Source organism: Eublepharis macularius, chromosome 3, assembly GCF_028583425.1.
Source record: "Eublepharis macularius isolate TG4126 chromosome 3, MPM_Emac_v1.0, whole genome shotgun sequence".
Lineage (NCBI taxonomy): Eukaryota > Metazoa > Chordata > Lepidosauria > Squamata > Eublepharidae > Eublepharis > Eublepharis macularius.
This window is the reverse complement of record NC_072792.1, coordinates 171235570-171256430: the sequence shown is the minus strand read 5'-3', so window position 1 is coordinate 171256430 and position 20861 is coordinate 171235570. Positions and strand designations below refer to the sequence as shown.

The following is a 20861-nucleotide window of genomic DNA, read 5'->3' as shown; positions in this document are numbered from 1 at the left end:
TACCCTTCCAAACTGGCTACCTCCACATCACCCTTCTGTCGAATATGGCTTGAAACTTATTTAGAGCACACACACCTCTGGGGAGAGGCCTAGAAGGGATACTATCTTTATCCCCTGTTCATAAGCTTTTTTGGGGGGCACCCATCCTACAGTCGCTCCATTGGCTACCTATCAGTTACCGTGTTCAGTTCAAGGTATTAGTTATTACATACAAAGCTCTTCATGGCTTTGGTCCGGCACACCTACGGGACCGCCTCCCTCCCGATGTTCCTCCATGACAGCTTCGCTCATCTGAACAGGGTCTCCTGCAGGTGCCGGGCTGCACACAGGTGAAGTCAGCAGCAGCCCGTACATGGGCTTTCTCTGTGGTGGCCCCTATCCTGTGGAATGACCTGCCTGAGGAAGTCAGAAGAGCCCCCACTCTCCGGGCTTTTCGTAAACGATGCAAAACCGAACTATTCAAAAAGTCTTTTTACTCAAATGGGAGCACTGTATTGTAGGGAAGATGCTTCGCTAATGAGTTAGATTCTTGCTAATACTGTATCTTTTAAACTTGTATCTATTTACCCTATGGTATTGTTTATGAAATGCCCTTGATACTGTATTGAAATGTACTGGATACTGATTGTTTATCTCATGCTGTGCAATCCCGCCTTGGGTCTCAGTGAGAAAGGCGGACTATAAATGGCATAAATAAATAAATGCTGCTAGAACCAGAAAGCTAGCCTATGTGGACCTGTGGCCCAATACAGCAGAGCTCTTTTGTTACCTGCAGAATCCTTCCATGTAGCTATAACAGAATACTATATTCCATTAGAGATTCTGATCTTTTCTGCCCAGCAGAAGCTCCCCAAAAAGTTGCTTACAAATGTCAACAGTACTTGCACACTCTATATTATTAGGGGCCTGCAACCAATTGCTCAGGTGTCAAATGCGGCCCAATACAGAACTCCCTTTGGAAAAACAGAAATAAAATATTTAAGTTAAGGTATCTTGGAGGAGTAGGTGGGATGCTAGAATAATCAATACGTGAAGGGAATGGCAAGCAAAGATTTTGTGGGGGGGTGCTTTTCAGAAAGGGAAATAATAGAGATAAACAGCCGCCAGTAATCCACATGAAAGCCATGCCTAGGTTTATGGCAGTGCAGTAAAACAACTGTGCAGGGTCCTTCTGTGTATATTTATTGTGAGACTGTGTATGTGCAATTTGCTAAGGACACGCAGAATCCACCGTTTGAACTGCGGAATCTTTATGGATTTTTAGCCAATGATTGGTGACATTCAGTCCTATAGTTTCAGTGATGTCAATGGCTCATGGTGAATCTTTTACTCGGAAGGCTGACGTAGCCTGCGTCTTTAATTGGGAAAGGGTTGCTAACTCCGTCACTATAAAAATCAAATTCTCCAGTATCCAACCACCAGAGCAGACTGTAGGGATATTTCACCCACACTCTTGGGCATCTCTGATCACACCCAGGTAAACCTGAAGACACACAGCCTGTTCTCACCTTGGGAATCTGGAAATTGTCACCCCCCCACCCCATCCTGCAGGGCTTGTGCTTTCTCATCCTAAACTTCTCAGAAGTTAGAGGATTCTTTGAAAAAGACATCTGCCTTGTAAGTGTTATGTTCTAAGGGGGGAAAAACCCTGAAAACCCACAAATCAAACACACTCTCTCTCCTTATTTCATCTGAGAAAAGAAAGGTTTGAGGAGATAACACATTACAAATGCTCTCTCGCAGAGGCAGATGTGTTAATAACTCTGTGGTTCCCCTGTAAGCCACAGATAACTTTGCATCCGGGCAAAAGTGTCCAAGCAGGTCTGTTTTATCAGGTATTCTCTCACCTCTTGATATAACCAAGCTTTAATGGATGTTTCAGCTCTCCCTAAAGTTTTACGCGGAGAGAAGAGTAAAATAAGGAAGATGCATGCAATAGAAGAGTTGAGCAGAGTCAAGGTGGCTGCCGGGGGGGAGGGGGGCAGGCAATGCTCAGGAGCAGTTCTCACTTTAGGATCCATTTGACTTGCAGTTTTGAAAGGTCTGCAATTCAGGAATCAAAGCAAAGACTGCCAGAGAACCCGATGCTCAGCAATGGCGCAATGGTCAACACCAACTGGCATCCCCCACTTTCCAAGACTTCTTGAACCAGAACACTTTTTGTAGGCTCAGATTTCATAGCGTTAAACTTTAGATGGCTCCTCCTTGCATTATGAAGATCACACCAAACTTCAGGCCATGTGAGAAGAGCCTACACTGCAACTTCTCCACACACCAGCACTCACCTAGTTGCTGGGAAGGACCCACACACACAGTCCCAGGGACACAAAAGGGCATGGCTTCATGAGGGGGGGGACCCCATGGCACCCATAACAATTACTATTCTCACATAGGCTCAGTCTGGCCAGGCCAAGGTAAAGGCCCCATTTATTGAGAGATTTATACCCCATTTTCTACCTTTTTTCCCTTCTCAATTAGGACCCAAACCAGCTCACAACACTGGACTTCTCTCCTTCATTTTATCTTCAGCACAATCCTGTGAGATAATTTAGGCTGAGAGAGATTGACGAAAGTGACAAAATGATGGCTTTAAATCCATTACACCCAGACCTGACGGAAGCACCACAGCTGAAGAGACCACGGACTAGCCATTGTGATAGTTTGCTATCCAGAGCCATTTACGTAGTAATCCTTAATCAAGCGTCCACTGTTACCAAACCTCCAGTTATCTAGTGCTGGTCCAAATCAACAAGACCAAAGCTGAGTGTATAGGACAGCACAAACCCTGAGAGACACCAGAAAAGACTGGGGAAGCCCCAGAAGTTATAAGTTCAACACAGGAACTTCTGCGAACTGCTTTGACGTGGCAGCAGCTCTGCATGGGGGACTGTAGTGTTCGCAAGCCACGTTGTGTCATCAAAACAAGGCTGTACATCAGCAGTTCCTTTGTGGCAGTGCCATGGAAACACTTTGCTGGCCAAGGAATAGATGGTATTCTCTTTGTGGGGAGGTGGTGCTCTGTTGTCTTGGTGCTGGAAGGAAGGCAGTGGGAGGGCTTCTGGTGTCCTGGCCTCACTGACAGTCCTTTAGATGGCACTGGATTTCTAGCCACTGTGTGTGACAGAATGTTGGACTGGATGGGCCACTAGCCTGATCCAACATGGCTTTGCTTATGTTCTTAAGGTAATTCCTGCAATGAGCCTCTATTAGGTGAAAAAGGTGTTCTGGCTTATATGCAGGAGCTATATAGCATTTCAATTTACTCTAATGCACCTTCATGGTTACTATCAACAATCAAGGGGGCTCTGCTTCAGGATTTCACCTGCAAGGACTTAAACCAGAGCCTTTGCAATCAAGACCAGGCTATGCTCTAGAACAAGCACAAAGTATTTTCAACCACACTATGCACAGGGGCATGAGATAATTGATGATAATCTACATCCAATGTCATATTTCAAGGGATAAGAGCTATTGTGAACACATAATGAAGACTGTTTTCCTATTGCCTTAGAAAGCCTGATATATGGAGCCACCAAATATTCCTCCAGCCGTGGAGGAAGAAAGCAACTTGTGAGAATAAACAATCGAACAATCAAGGCTCGAAACATTTTCAAATTCATATAGCCAATACCCAGATTTTAGAGGCAGCCAAGCGCATGGTTGTTCTCAACTGTGTGGTGTGTGCGCACACACACGCATGTGTGTATTTTATCCTCTAAACTCTACCAGCGTACAGTCTACTGCATCAGATGAGTGAAAAAAAACCTTTTTCTGTGTTGGAAAACTTCCCAAGTTTTTCCTCATTTTCTGGCCTGAGAAACAGTGAGACCCTGAAGGGAGACATTTCCATTCCCAACATGACAGTATCTGGTGCCAATTATGAGTAGGGTTACCAATTTGACAATTTATGGAGGGCAAACTCCCTGGGGATTTTATTCATTGTCCACTGCTGCTTGGAGGAGCACAGGAGAAAAATAAAGAAAATGTGGAGGAAGGGTCTGAGCTAGTGTTAGGAACATCACTTCCAGATACCCAGAGGTGGCAATGGTAGTTCTAGGAATCACCACAGAGTTATAGTGATTCCTAGAGCTACCATAGTCACTTTCGGGTTGTGCCCAGAAGTAATGATGCAATGCCTGGCAACCCTAATTATGAGGTAAAACTAAAGGCTTTGAGGCCTAGCAACACCACCATGCCAACTGCTGGGTCTTCCTTATCAGTCATATTTTTGTCTTGTCTCTAAGGGCCAAGCTACACATGACGAATGACACTTGAACGGCAAGTGGATTGAGTGGAGGGCAAGTGAACAGGGAGAAATACACTTGCTGTTCAAGTGTCATTCATCACTTGTAGCTTGGCCCTAAGAAGCCTAAAGCAGCATACAAGAAAACCTCCCCACGTCCATTTTAGCCCCACAACTGCCCTGTGAAGCTGGTTAGGCTGGAAAAATGACTTGTCCAAGGTCAACAAGGAAGCTTCATGGCAGAACAGCTATTTGAGCCTGGGTCCCCTCACCTCTTGTCTACAACTACATCAAGTAGTTTCCATCAAGTTGTTCCCAACTACATCAAGTAGTTTCCATTCCCTCCCCTCACCCCAAGCAAATTCTCCACTGAAATCATTTTTAATTTTTACTCTTGAACACAAAATCCCAACTTAGGAACCAAACTAGAATAAAGTCACAAGAGGAGAGTTCCATGTTGTATTATTTGGTATATTCTGTGCGCTTTGCAGATGAGGCCTTTTTAATAAGTAGCATTTCAAAAACTTGCCGTACCTTGGTCTCTGACAGGACTGATGTAGTTCACACCATTTACATCTCTCCAGTCCCAGGAGGCAGGCAGAGAGGCAGCTGCTTTGATCACTTCTGCGGTCAGTGGGGCAGTCTTCGGCCTACTGAAAAAAGGACAGGCGTTCAGCATAGAGACATCGTTGTTCCAACACAGGAGGAAATTAGACTGCAGATGTCAGTCATCAGACTGACTTGTTTAAGCCGCCAGTTAAAATCTGCTCTGAAGCCCTGCTGTGCACCCTCACCTGCAGAAGACAGGCAGGCGGCAGCTACAAATAAGTTGCAGCCATTGGGGTCCTGGCGGCAAACTGGGCATTACTGTATTTTGCAGGTTTCATTTTTATAAGTGGAAGTTCTTTTAGCCTCAAGGAGAAGAGGGAAAGCAATAGCAGCAGCAGCAGCAGCAACTGACTCACGGCAACCCCATCCAATGGGTGTTCCAGGCAAGAACATTGCCTGCCTCTACATAGTGACCTTGGACTTCCTTAGCAGTCTCCCGTCCAAGTACTGACTGTAGCCAACCCGGCTTAGCTTCCAAGCTCTGATGAGCTCAGGCTAAGCTGGACTGTTCAGGCTGCTCACAAGGGAAAAGTTGGGCAACAATATTTGAATAAATCCTCTCCTTCAAACATCATTCCAGTTTCTAGGTTTGGAGTACAATTTGACAACTACGTACTGTAATGCAAACCAAGATGGGGCAATGGAGACACCTGGCCAAGCCGGAGGAAAGCAAAATTAGCAATGCTGACCAGCTGTACCATGGTCTATTCTCTGTTGAATTTGGAGGTAGATAGAACAACTCACTCAGAGGCTTGATAAGAGCCGCAGGCAAGACAGACCAGAAGAACAGGGTTTCCAAACTCCAGATGGGGCATAGAGTTCTCCCAGAACAGTAACTGCAGGGCTTAGCTCCCCTGGAGAAACTGGCTTCTTTGGAAGGTGGTACCACACTCCTGCTAAACGCTCTCTTCCCTGAAACTACCCCCTCTACAAGCTCCACCCCCAAATCTCCAGGAATTTCCCCAAGCTGGAGTTGGCAATCTATGACATGAGTCACTGGTGCTGAGCCTTCCACCTTACAGTCAACCAAATTATCTACTGAATTCTGCATGACCAAGGCAGGAAAAAAACTGGAATTGCCACAAGAGCACCCTTACAAGTTCACACCCATTCGCAACTTGCCACAAACACGATCGCCCAAAGCACAGAAGGGACTTGCTACAGCTCTGGGCCGATTAAAAAAAAATACCACCGGAAGCACATACACAAGCGGGGCTGCGGCTCGTGTGCAACAATTCCCTGTGATGATTCCATTTCAGAGTCGGAAGCGGGAACTGCCGTGCTGAACTGCAGCGAAAAGTCTGCCGCAATCACAATGCCAGTCACACAGGCTTGTTTTTAGCATTATACTTGAGTGCTTAATAGCGTGTAACTTCTGGACCTCTCCACTCTTTGTTAGAAAATTGCCTCAGGCGACGGATGCAATCCAACTGCAGACACCAAAGAACCAAAATGATACTTAATGCTGCCATCGCAGTGGCTAAAAACCACTTCCAAGCAGCCGGTTCCGGAGAACGTAACAATAGTTAATGAGCTGATGCTGAAAGAGGTTTGTCTTTGTCTGCTTACCGCTAAGCCACTTTCCCCCTCCAAGCCTTTGGAATAAGTGCACCATTTGGCAGCAGAATACGTTCGGAGGCCAGTAAGCCCTGTCCTGATTACTGTTTCCCCAAAGTCACAGCTGTCCAACAACTAAAACATCTATAGCAAGAAGCTGGATCTCACAAAGCGCAAGCAGACCACAGGCCTCCTCCTTCAACAGCCTCTTAAAGCAGCAAAAGCTATACTTGGGACCAAGGGCCTCTATGTGGACAGGACGTTGGGCAGAACAAGGGGATGCAGCAAGGAAAGGAAAACAGCCAAAGGTTTATTCCCATCTCATCGCCACCACCCATCCTGAGTAATTTAGTCCATATGGACTTGAGTCCAACGCCAACTTAAGAGACCAAGAAGAGTGTAAGCTTTAGAGACCAAGAAGAGTGTATGCTTTCAAGAGTCAGACACCAGTAGGAATGGAGATTGCTGAGGCTTTATATCTCAACTAGAGATGGGCATGAACTGAGAAAATGGTGGTTTGTGGTTCCTCGTGTTTCACAAAGCACGAAATGGCATGAAATTGCCCGGTCTGCAAACTGGTTCATTTAGTTTGTGAATATGTCGCTTCTGGGGCAGCAGAAGGCCTGCAGAAAGCCCATCCCCCCCCCCATTGCCTAGGAAACTGATTGATTGGTGCCAAGCTGTCTGCAGTGACAAACCGAAAAATGAACCAAACAAACCGGCCTAAAAATTGTCGTGGTTCCTCAGAAATGCCCTCTGACAAACCACCAGTTAGAGAGCCCCACCCCCTCCAAAGGCCCGGTTTGTGACAAACTTTGGTTCATATTTTGGTTCGTGCCCATCTCTAATCCCAACGAAAGGTGGGTGGGATCCATATGGATACCTTGGTGTCAGCTTGTGGGGGATTAAAAGAAGAAATGTAGAAAGATCTGCCTTTAAGAGTTCCTTGGGAATGGGTCGTACAAACTGTAAAGCATGCCACCTGCAGATGGATACACCATGGCTTCTGGAGAGCACAAGTTGAGGATCAGTGGCCTCCATGGAGGGATTACCACTCCCACCGATGAGAAGGTGAGGACTTAGGATCAGAAAAGTAGATTTAAAGACTCTGTTTAATAATAAACAAGAAAACAGCACCCGTATGCTTGAATGACGGAGAACAATACAGATGTCAGTGGGACCTCACTTAGCTGCAGGAGGTCCGACTCTAAAAGGTTTGAGGAGCATCAAACTTATGCAAGCAGAGGGTACAAGTGCTGCGCAATCCTTTTTAACCAATCTCCATCCTTACTCTCCAACTTCGCCTTTCCGTTGTGCGTTGCATTTTTTAAAACTGCTCTGAAGCCAGCAGGGCCTTGACCTTCTTTTCAGATATGCCCACCAAACACAGTAATGGAAGTAGAAAACAGAGCACCACAAGGAGAAAGGGGAAGATCCCAAAAGAGGCAGGGAAGAACAAGGCCTTGCCAGTCCCAAGAGCAGCGCGTCAACCCTCTAACCTACGAAGGAAAGGAGGCTACAGAAGGAAAAGCCATTTCTGTAGATGTTGCCTCCACGGAGAACATTTTTCTACACCAACTTTACCCGAATACAGCAATTTGGTCAAACGGTCATTCCTAAGCAATGAGCAAGGCACACTGTAGCATGTATTAAGAAGTAAAAAAAAATTGTACAAGAAGAGAATAAGGTAGGAATGAAGCAGCAGAAAGAGTACATCACTTCAAATGACCAGTAGTGGATTTTAGGTTCAAGCGCAACTTTATGCGAAAGACTCTATGTGAAGAAAGCGATGGAGCTTTATCCTTCTGCACCCATTTCGTAGAAAGAAAACTAGAAGGCACCCCAAGGGTCATCTAGTCCAGCTTCCTGCACAATGCAGGATGTTCATAGCTATCCCCATCGCCTCCCCCAGTGACCCCTGCCTCTATGCCCAGAGGAAGGCAAAAAGTCTCCAAGATCCCTGGCCAATCCAGCCGGAAGGAAAATTCCTTCCGGGTCCCAAAGTTTCTTCACTTGCTATGATGATTTTCTATTTGCAGAGCTTATAACATCGGGGAGCATTCCAAAAACCCACCAGTCTTAAGTGGCACATTCTTTCCTGCCATCCCATTTTTCTGAATATGTGAACTGTCCTGCCCGTGGGCAATGGACCACCAAAATGGTGGAATTTATGTTTGACTGAGGGCCAAGCTACAAGTGACGAATGACACTTGAATGGCAAGTGGATTGAGTGGAGGGCAAGTGAACAGGGAGTAATACACTTGCTGTTCAAGTGTCATTCGTCACTTGTAGCTTAGCCCTGAGATGAGAGATGTTGGGGGTGTTTCTGGGCAGGGCTGAGAATTTGACTGACTCAATTAGCTGCTTTAAAGAGTATTATCATAGTCCTAAAGAAAACTGTGTAGATCAGGGAGAATACAGCAATTCAGTCTAAAGCAAACAAGTATTGTCATTATGACAACATATTATACAGTCAGCATCTCCTGAACACGCACTCTCTATCAAAGTCAACATGAGACAATATAATTGCCTGCAATCCGAAACAACTGTCTTTTCATCTTCCAGGTAAGAGACATCTTCTTACTTTGGTATTCTGGACTTCAGCCCTCCAGCTCGCCGATGGAAGTCTTCCAAGGTGAGTGCCCCATATTCTCGGTAGGTTGTGGCTCGCCAGGATTTCTGAACCGCATTGATTGCCTTCACAAAGTCAATGCTGGAGACGTAGGGCCTTTTCATAGAACTGTAAACACACACAGGTAAAAAGCTTAGATCAAAGAACACAGGTTTTCTTATAATAGCAGCAACACATCAACACATGCCTTATGCTGTATCAGGTCAATCAAATTCAGTATTGTCTGTTCAGACTACGGAGTCATTTCTTCCTAGAGATGCCAGGTACTGAACCTGGGACCTTGCACATGCCAATTGGATACTTTATCTGAGAGCCATGGTCTCTCTTCCTCTCAAAGACCAAATCCCTAATCAAAGGAAAGACGTTCTCTTAAATGAACTGCTACTGAGTGCTCGGAGTATACATGGTGCTTCAACAGACCACGAAACACTTTAATTCTCTGCTCAAGAGGAGCGTACAGTCTAAGATACAAAGCATAACCGAAGCAGACAATCTGTAATTTGCTTTCATGACATTGTAAATTATTAAGTAGCCATTAAGACGCTGTACATTAGCGAGAACAGAGGCAGAAGATAAGGGTCTTTAACTTTGGTTCCCTATGCCTGTTTACCCCAATCTTATTTTATTATTTATGTCATTTGCAGTCCAGTTTTATCACTGAGACTCAAGGCAGATTACATAATGCGAGATTAGTACAGTCAACATCAAGGACATTTCCATAAACAATGCCATAGAGTAAATAAATACAAGTTGACAAAGATATAGCATTAGGAAGAATCCAATACAAAGCTGAAGAAATATTGAAACGGAACATAAGCAATTCCAGGACTGACATTAAACAACACAGAACTACCCAGTAGGATTATCCTTGGAAGCGCAGGTGGCACACACTTAAAGCAACAGATAGTACGCAAGGCAAGATAAGTTGTGAAATCTAAGGTTCTTATCTCCTTAGTGAAGCATCTCTTTGAGACCCCCTCCCTTCAATACAGCCCTCCTATCTGAGTAAAAAGCCTTTTTGGATAGTTCGTTTTTGCATCGTTTGTGGAAAGCCAGGAGAGTGGGGGCTCTCCTGACCTCCTCAGGCAGGCTGTTCGATAGGGTAGGGGCCACCACAGAGAAAGCCCATGTACGGGCTGCCATTGATTTCGCCTGTGTGCAGGTAGCACCTGCAGGTGACTCTGTTCAGTTGAGCAAAGTTGCCACGGAGGAATCTAGGGAAGGAGGCAGTCCTGTAGGTATGCTGGTCTCAGGCCGTGAAGAGCTTTGTATGTGATCTAAATAACCCCTTCCCAAAGCTGCTACAGAAAAGGAACAAATGCCTGAATCCTGCATGTCTTTTTTTCTCCCCCAGGAGGGCTAACAGCAGCTCTGGGGGTGGATATAGATTTACAATGAAATCCTAAGCAGAGTTACTCCAGTCTAAGCCCATTGATTTCAATGGGCTTAGACTAGAGTAACTTTGCTTAGGATTCTACTATTAGACTGGGAGAGGGAATAGTAGTGTCTGTTCCGATTTTACAATCCACAGCAGTAGTATTAAATTAAAATCCAAAGCCATCAAGAGTTCTCCCAATCACGGATCTCCTACATAATGTCTGGAGTTTGATGGGGGGGGGGGGAAGAGTGGAGGGGTAACAAAGAAGCATGTGCGCAAGTAGACATGGGCACGAACGCGAAAAAAACCCAAACACGCTGTTCGTGGTTCGTTGCCGTCCACAAACAACGAACATTGACCAACATGGTGCTGTCACGAATATGTTCGTTGTTCGTTGGGGCCTGCTGTTCGTACCCATGTCTATGTGCAAACACACATTTCAGTAGTTACAACAGCCAGAAAATTTTGCACACTCACCATTTTGGTGGGTATGAACAGCACTAACTGTTGCTGGTTTGGCAAAATCTATTATTTTCTACTCCTTACAGCCAAGTGAGTCACATATGATCAGAAATTGACCAAGACTTACAAAAATATCTAGATTCCAGTATACAAATGACTTCATAGAAGATGGCTGTTGGCATAAACAGATTTGGAATAAGTTCTGTGAATGCCTCCAGAGCCATTCTATAAGCTCGGGCACAATAAAAATATTTGGGGGAAATGGTGCTTTATCAAACGAATAGAGCATCACCTAATTTATGCAGAAAGACACCAGGCCAAGCAGTAGCCCCAAACATACCAGTGAGCTTCTATGACTCTGAAGCCCCTGGGTTTGAGTGGAATTTTCCTTTTCCAGAAGATGCATCAAGATGCATGTTTGTGGTCTGTGGACACATTCCCCCTAGAATTCAGCACAGGCTGACATGGCTCTTCCACACCCAAGAAGACTTTTCTCAAAGTTCACTAGTGCAAATTTCACAAGGCTGGAACTTTATAAGCTCTATGACAATAGATGCACCAGGCCAAAGGGGATTCTCTGTGCTACTATTTCACAACTTAAACATTGTCAATCTCCAAAATGAGACAGTCCCAATGGTCTTCCTTAACTGAGCCTTAATGTATGTCAGATATGTCAGTTTTCTAGAGACTTACTGAATAAAATAGCACTTGCAAAACACATGTTGTTCGGAGCTCTTTGGAAGAAGGGTAGGATAAAGCGATATTGGGATAGGAACCCTCCCCCCCCCGCATCTTCATCCTTCTCCTTACCTTCCATAGGTTTGCCAAACCGGCAGTGGATCTACACGAACACCAGGAGATGGAGGGGAGACCTTCTGTCCAGTGAAACATGCCCAGTTATGACCCAACACATCGTGCACCCATCCTGGCATAGTCTCATTGCAGTAAGAAGTTACATTCTCTTTACCTAATACATACTGGAGGAAAAAGAAAATACAAATCATATTTTACATATGCAGAGAGACAGACATGCACACACTATAACAACAACAACATTCGATTTATATACTGCCCTTCAGGATGACTTAACACCCACTCAGAGTGGTTTACAAAGTATGTCATTATTATCCCCACAACAAAACACCCTGTGAGGTGGGTGGGGCTGAGAGAGCTAGAAGCTGTGACTGACCCAAGGTCACCCAGCTGGCTTCAAGTGGAGGAGTGGGGAATCAAACCTGGTCTTCCAGATTAGAGTCCTGCGCTCTTAACCACTACACCAAACTGACTAGTGTAGTCCATACTAGTATAGTCCACATGGCTACACTGAAGAAGCATGAATGCCTGTTATTGGCACTGGATGCCTCACACTTTGCCTGTACAAACCTGCCCACTCCACCCCTGCCACACAGATACCTTGCACCAGGGCTCATTTCGAGGGGGAACGCACAGGAACGCAGTTCCAGCAGCTCCCCAAAGAGGTCACATGTCAGGTGGCCCCGCCCACCTGACTCTCGGCCATTTTGGGCCTGTTTCGGCCTGGGTTGGGGCCAAAACGGCATGGATCGGGCCTCTGATGGGGGATGGATCACTCTCCCACTCATCAGCGGCCTGATCCTGACCATTTTTGGCCCCTTTTTAGCCATTTCCAGCTCCTTTTTGCCATTTTGGGCCCAATTTTGGCCCTAAATGGCCAGGATTGGGTCCAAAACAGCCAGAATAGGTGATGTCAGAGGGTGTGACATATGCAAATCAGTTATACTAATGACACACTTCCAGTGATGGCAAGAGGCATGGCATATGCTAATAAGTTCCTCCAGCTCTTTTTCTACAAAATGACCCCTGCTTTGCATGCACAACACAACCGATCATTTTGACTATTTTGCTGCCACCACTGAACAGCTAATTTTTGTGGGCTCCCAAGTTCAACTTAAGTAGGCCCCAATCATTAGGCAGCCTGGCATCACCAAGATTTACCTCAGGGGATCTCAAATTTAACTGCAGAAGAGACAAAGTTTGGTAAACAAGATTCTCCTGATGTGTCACTGTGGCAGGAAAAGCTTCACCTTAAGTTTTTGGTATCGGGATGCTGATAAAAGCATTTGAACCATGCAAAATTTACTCTCTTCCTTTCCGCATGAGGAGAGGAAGGCAAAAGCAAACCCTACACTCAGAAGAGGTAGGGTATGTTTTGTTAAATAAATAAAATGTCTTTCAAGAAGATCTGGACACAGCAAGCTCTCGCCGCTGACGGTTACAAGCAACCACTGCATAAAGCTAACATTTCAAGTTATCAAGGCGAAACTGCATCCAAGTTCCTGTTTCCATTAGGTCAGGAAACCAGTAGACAAATGAGTCACGAGCGTGCTTTAGAGCAAGATTCGAGTTCAGTAGCACCATAAAGACAAACAAGGTTTTCAGGGTATAAACTTTTCAGAGTTTGGAAATCTTTAAGGTGCTAACGGACTTGAATCTTGCTCTTCTATTGAACACCAACATGGCTATCGCATCTGAAATTATTTAGTAAGTTTTAGGTTATTGCTTTTAACAGACTGAAGGTCTGGGATGCCACTCCAAGTTTATCAAAATCCACTAGAAGGGGATCACGCCGCTCCAGGAGAAAAGCAGTTGGGATGCTCACACCACAGAGGAACGGTCACTGATGGCACTGAAGTAAATTATGAAATAAATTAAACCCTTCTGCCATCACCAAGGCCTAACATGTCCCTCATTACCAAATGAGCAGGGGGGGGGGCACCACAGGTGAAAAAAATGGGGAAATAGAGAAGGAAAAAGAGAAACTGCATCTTGCCCTTAGTGCAAAATACAATCCACCGGAGCACATTAAAATTGAATGCAGCTAGATTTTATAGTGTTGGTGAAACTGCAACATTAGTTCGGCCTTAGGTGCCCTTTTAAAAAGAAACTAGAGGGCTGCTTTATTGTGGGGAGCAGAGGCAATTCCAAGAAGCAGAACCGTAAGTTCATATAAACGCTTTTTAAAATATGAATGGCAGTAGTGCCAACGGATTTTTCTGTAGAATTCAAGAAATTGTCAAGTTTTGAAAGCCTCGTGTATACAAAGAAGGCCAGTAACTGAAGTCATCAGGGGACATTGTTAAATTATATCCTCAGCTTTCTAGAGGGGAAGCAATTTTCTTCTATTTGGGGACCCTTGCCAAAAGAATATTTCATTTGGCAGTCCTCAGTAGCTGGGACACACAATCATCCATAGAAGCCGGATTCCAGTTCACTTCTTCAATTCCCCGCAAGAATTTGGAAGCATGCTGCTTCTCCTTTGGTTACTATTTTGATGGGGGGAGGGTAGGCACATATGCCACACAACTTACTCACAAACCAAGATCCAAGTAGTCAGATAAGGGCATTTAAAGCCGCATCCTTCCCCCACCATATTGTTTATACCATACTTCACCCTTGGCAATTTTTTGGTGGTAGAGAGTGCCCTCAAATTATGGCTGACTTATGATGACCCCATGTGGGGTTTTCATGGCAACATACTAGTTTGCCTGCCCCTGCAACCCTGGTCTTTGCTGGAGGTCTTCCATCCAATCACTAACCAAGTCTGACCCTACTTAGCTTCTGAGATCCGGCGAAATCCAGGTCAGGGCTTGGCAGTTTGTTAGCCGCAGTCTATTCTAATTTAGTACTTCCAGCCCTGTGGCATTTTCACTGGATATCTTATGTAGTATGATTGTGTTGTTTTATTCTGGAATTTGTCTTGAGTCTTAGTGAGAAAAGAGGGCATTAAAAAAATAACTAAGTAAAATAGATGGTAGTCAGCGGTGTATCCAAGGCAAAGTTACTAGACAGGGGTTCCAGTTTGAGGGTGAACATAAGGAAAGATGCCCCCACCACTGCACAAAGGAAGAAGAGAGGTGAGCAGTGGAAAACGCATCGTTTAGGCATCACCACCCATGAGCAGCAATGTAGCACAGTGGTTATGTGGTTTGGCTGCGAATCAGCACTCTTCTGGTTCGAATCCCACTACTGCCATGAGCTCAGGTGGCCTTGAGTAAGACACTCCTCTCAGCCCCAGCTCCTCAACTGTATTGTGGGGATAATAACACTAACTTGTTCACTGCTCTGGGTGGGGCACTAATCTGTCTAGTAGAGCAGTATATAAGTGGTTATCATCATCATCATCAACAACAACAGCTACTTTCTCCCTGTGTGGGGAAGAAACAGAGAATAGCAGAGAAGGGGACTATTAGTCAGGCTAAAAACAGCAATTCTGGTGACGCAGTTTGGGGTGTGAGGAGAAGACAGGCCCTAGATGTCCAGACCTTCAAGCACTGCATGCATACCTCACAGGTGCAGTATTGGGTGAGTATGAAGCCCATAGTTTCTCTACTGCATAGAGGAGAACCTCTAGTTATGGAGTGGCTTTTATAATTCTTTGTCCTGCTTAAAAACTACGTATGGGTCATGTCTCCTTTCCTTGAAGCACTACAGCATCTGTTCCTAATTAGAGATGTGAGGGCCAGAAAAACAACCAAGAAATAGAAAAAAAAAATCACCCCTCAGGCCTTTTTGTCAATTTTTCGGATGAAAAAAAAAATAGAAAATTTGGGAGGACGCTGAACATAAACTCTTATGAAATACTTGCTTTTTTAGAGTGAGTATAATGCCTCTTAATGCACATTGTTTTTTTCACACTCAAAACGTATAGTATGAAGAAGTCTGAGGACTTTCAGTTTTTCTCATAAGAGCACTGGGAAATGTTGGGGCCTACTAGAGGAAAAAAACCCAATGAAGTATTTTCACTTTGAAAAGCTTTTTGTCTTGCAAAGCATTTCACTCATTCAAACAACACAGCATGAACGAACTTGGGGACTTTCTCAATTTTTCCATGAAGTGCTGAAAAAAATTCTGAAGACTGACAACACTTTTTTTTGTTTAAATGTTGCAGTTTTAGCAACAATGTGCTATACTGTGTTTGATAATACATTAACAAATTCAGTGTTTTCAATGTTATAAAGTATAGCTTAATACCTGTTGAGACTCAGATTTTTCTGTCCAAACAATACACTTCCTCTTATTTACTACAGAAATGGTTTCCCACCTTCAACTTATTTTCCCCCCATCTCTTAGAGTGGAACTACAAGTGATGAATGACACAGGTTGGACACTTGTCAGCTTCCCTCAAGTTTTGATGGGAAATGTAGGCATCCTAGCCTTGCAGCTTGGCTCTCTGACTGCTGTCCAATGGACTTTTCAACTGTCACTTGTCCAACTTTCCTCCAAGCTGCCTACATTTCCCATCAAAACTTGAGGGAAGCTGACAAGTGTCCAACCTGTGCCTTTTATCACTTGTAGTTCCGCACTCAGACAGCAAAAATTAAAGAGAATGCAGGAGTTTGCAACTCTCAAATACTGGATACGCTTGCATTTTTTCTCACAGAACATAAAGCTACCTAAACTTTTAAATATGCAAAATACAATTTTATATGCTAAGTTATAAATGATGCATGTTAAATATAACACATGATGGCCACAGAGACTGTAGCTGCCCGGCCTCTCAATTCTGAAGTGTAACCGAGGATCCAGTTTGGGTCAGAACGACAGTGCAGGGGAAGGAGGGACTTCAGCCTCCCCTCTCCAACCATACTATTCCCCTGACCCAAAAGGCAATCACACATTATACATAATGTCTAGTTCAGTCCCCACAGCATCGTGCAAGACCATTCCTATTTGTTCAGTAATCCATTCTTAGTTCTTAGTTATTTACTTGTAGAATCAAGAATCTTTTTGGCTGGAGCAGGGAAGCCAACGAAATGTGTCCAATTAGGCTTCAGAAGACAAATGCAAAGCTAGCTATAGGAACGCATCAGCTGCCCAGCTGCATCAGACTAATAGTCAGTGATTCAATGATTCGGGGGCCACATGTGGCTCTTTGACATGCCTCTCGCAGCCTTTCTGAGCACCTTTTCCCAATACAGCATCTGCCCCATGTTTCAGGAAAACAGGAAAGGCCTTGCAGGGCAGGGCTTGTACTCAGCAGGTGGTTCTCATCTTGAAGCAGCTGCTGTTGGAGGACGGGGCAAGCTGCAATCCGCCCAGAGGTGTAGGCCTCATGTCCCACCGCTCCATCCAGTTTACCACTCCATTTCACACCGTTGCTAACTGAAATGTCCACGGAATGCCTAAAAGCCGGGTGCTTGCTAATACTATGTCTGTTTACTTACCGTACGGTATTGTTTATGAAATTGTCCTTGATACTAACTGTACTAATCTCACACTGTGTAATCCGCCTTGAGTCTCAGTGAGAAAGGTGGACTATAAATGCAAATAATTTTTTTAAAAAAATAATCAAGCCTCCCTCCCAGTTGCCTCGCAGCACTAGAATGAGATCTGCATGGAGGATCTACTGCCGTAATGTGGTAATAGCACACAAAGGTCTGTCCATCTTCCAATGGTTTGTCTAATTCCCTTTAAGGTCACATAAGGAAGTCAGGCACTTTACAAAAAAGAAAGGCTCTCTCAGCCTCAAACTATCCCAAAGTCTTCTGTTGAGAACTCAAAATGGGTTGTTGTCCATAAAAAGCTCACCAATCAGAAGCAACAAAACAAATAGCAAGAAGGGACCCCCCCCCCCCCCGTGGTATACAATGAAACAATCTCAAATATGGAAATAGATTATTTTAAACAGGGCAAAAAGTGCAAATGTGCTAAGGTGCTACTAGTACAATCAATCTACTTCATAAATATGAAATTTTACAGGCAATAAGCAGATACTGAATAAATAACATGAATTATGCCAGCCAAGATACATATTTACTTTCTTAGCAAGAATAAACTTGTATTACTTCTTTAAACCTAAATGCATCATTTACAACTTTTATATAAAATTGTGCTTTGTATCATATTTACAAAATGTTAAAGTGTAAGCACCTTAGTTTTCGGCAAGCAAAAATGCCTAATACTAGACAGCAAGCTCAAACAACCGCTGCTCTCTCTGCTACTCTAGCGAAATGTATGTTCGTTTTCTGCCATCTGAGCAGTAGAATAAACAGTATTATCGGGGGTCATTTCGTAGAAAAAGAGCTGGAGGAACTCATTAGCATAACTCATTAGCATATGCCACATCTCTTGCCAACGCTGGAAGTGTGTCATTAGCATAACTGATTTGCATATGCCACACCCCCTGACATCGCCTATCCTGGTTGTTTTGGACTCAATCCTGGCCATTCAGGGCCGAAATTGGGCCCAAAATGGCAAAGAGGGGCTGAAAATGGCCGATAAAAGGGCCCAAAATGGTCAGGATTGGGCCGCTGCTGAGTGGGAGAGTGATCCACCACCCGTCAGAGGCCCGATCCGGGCCGTTTCGGCCCCAATCCAGGCTGAAACGGGCCCAAAATGGCCAAGAGTCAGGTGGGCGGGGCCACCTGACATGTGACCTCTTTGGGGAACTGCCGGAACTGTGTTCCGGCACGTTCCCCCTCGAAATGAGCCCTGAGTATTATGCTGCTATAATAGAGTTAACAGCATTATTTGGTACCGAGTTAGCTCTCTAGTAATGAAAACAAACTAAATGTATCATTATACATGTTACACTATGTTACTTGTGAACAAAACTAGTCATATTTAAAACAATGTATACGTGAAAAGAGGCTGTATATCTACAGTATACACAGGAATTACCGAACGCTGTCAAGAATTCAGGGATGATGAGGGTTTGCTGCATGCATTTTGAATAAGAGCATTTTCTTAAATACATTTTGCTTATGCCAAAAAGTGTTTCATAGGCTTTTTCAGTGATCACCCAAATTTCCCACCCACCCCTCCTTGGAAAATTTCAAAAAGTTTTATTTTTTTCTGAGGACAGCTCTTTCTTTCCTGGGCTATTATCTCTCTCTCCTCCCTCACCCCCAGGGTATAAAGCAGCTCAGGCGTCATTTGTAAATGTAATCAGGGAAACAATGTGGGGGACGAATTAATCCCCTCTGCTCAAGGACCATGGCTCCTTTCTTATCACTTATCACTTCTCCTGCTATGGGGGGAAGGAGAGCAAAACCACACATCTGGAACTCCAGCCATTGGGCTCAAGCAAGTATTATGAGGTGGGACACACACACACACAAATAGCTCGCGTTGTTTTTATACTCAAGATTCTAAGCCACTTTTCCATTTTGGAGAGGTATCCAATAAAATGAGGTCAACACAGATAAGAGCAAACGAGCAGTAAAGTAAAACCAGCAAGTCAGATAAAAGCAGAACAGCAGATACATCAATTGTTCTTTAAACACTCCTGGAAAATAAAGATCTTACCTTGGCACCAAAATTAAAATAACAGAAGCCGCTTTCCAAATCTACCTGAGGAAGGGTATTCCAAAAGTGGGAGCTGCCACTCAAAAGCCCCTCAATATAGCCGTGTTCAAAAGTTACAGTGGACACACATAATTCATGCACAGTGTGTACTTGGTTTTGTTCATGTGTGTGCTAATTCTCATGTTACATTCAACACACTTGCAGCTGAATGTGTGACTGAAATCTCACATTTATCCAGGTACTAGACGCCAGTTTCCTTTATAAAGTGAACACTTATTGCCTCTTTCTTAGAAACACTTGCATGCTTGTACATGCAGTTTGTATGTCTAATCGCTGTTCGCATGTGGACAGGGCTTATGTTACCAACCACTTGAGATCACCAGACGGACATCTGACTGGGAAGAAATTAGAAATATAGAGCTGGTAACGACCCCGGGGCCATCTAGTCTGACCCCGTGCACAATGCAGGAAATTCAAAGCTACCGCCCCCTCCTGGTGACTGCTGCTGTATGCCCAGAGAAAGGCAAAAAACTTTTAGGATCCCTGGCCAATCTGGCCTGGAGGAAAATCCTTTCCTGACCTCAACGTGTCTATCATAACTCTGACCATATAAGAAAGGACCACACAAGAACCTAGCATCGTGAAGCCAGGTTATACAATTGCCAACTAATGTGTCTTGTTGTGAATTGAACTTAAGAATCCAAATGTGTCTGGTTTTCTTACCAAACAGCTAGATTTCTGCATGCAGGGATCTCTGCATGAAGGAGCATCCTAGCATGCAAGTTTCCCACACTTACACCCTGGAGTGGCGCAGACCCAAAAAAAAAGGTTTATTTCCTTATATTTTGATTTGTAAAAACTACACGCACAACTTTTGCTTCTCTTGCAAGGGGCCAAAGAGCAAGTCCCGAATCAACAGAGCTCGCAACACCACAAGGTGTTTGCAACCTTTGAGCAACAGAGCCAAAAGCTCATTCTTGAGGCATGGTGACGATACTCACACTGGCTGCCCCTTCGACAGCTACCAAGTGCGCCTGACAAAAATCAAAATTCCAAACCTATCTGAACGCTTCTGCGACAGAGCACAAGACATCAAGGGAGACCTTTGCACTGGGGACTGCCAACAGAAAAAAAAGTTGTTTACCCTTCTCCTGTCTGCTGCTGGCAGCTGACTAAATTGCAAGTATAAGATAACTGCAATGTCCAGAGCAAATATCAGCTTTCTTGGCACACACAGAAAGACCTTAACGCTTCACAAAGGGGGAAAAAATGCTTGTTTCAGAATCTATTTCTGCCTGTGTTTTGACACCACAACGCTAGATGCATTCATCTGCCTGCTAAGAAGGGCATCAGATTACATTAGCAGGGCCTAAATATGCAAGAATTAAAAAATTTAAAATCTTCACTAGATATGAAAGCAGTCATGGGGCTCCTTAAATCTTCTTCACTGGCTTTCAAGTGAGCAGAACAGCCTGCTTTCTCTCGTGTCACTAGTACAGAAAGCTCCTTAAATTAATAGCCAGAGCACATTTCCTTTAATTATGTTACCACTGGCAACTCGAAGGTTGGTAGGCGAGAACTGGTATTGGACGGTGCTTGCAATGACCATTTGGAAGCATAACATAAATGCCTCACTGGGTAAGACTAGCGAGTTTGGCAAAATGTCTTGGGGAAACTTAAGGAGGCATGCAGAT

The 20861-nt window shown here is 44.3% G+C and overlaps 1 protein-coding gene across 1 annotated transcript in view; it reads right to left on the bottom strand.

Moving 5' to 3' along the window:
- CTSC (cathepsin C) overlaps window positions 1-20861 on the bottom strand; it is a 38435-nt gene that overhangs the window by 9810 nt on the left and 7764 nt on the right. Inside the window, exons 3-5 of the mRNA XM_054973768.1 lie at window positions 11692-11858; window positions 8994-9149; window positions 4778-4896 (exon numbers count right to left, since the gene is read on the bottom strand). Of these exons, the coding sequence (XP_054829743.1) occupies window positions 4778-4896; window positions 8994-9149; window positions 11692-11858 (442 nt within the window). The remainder of the gene's footprint in view (window positions 1-4777; window positions 4897-8993; window positions 9150-11691; window positions 11859-20861) is intronic.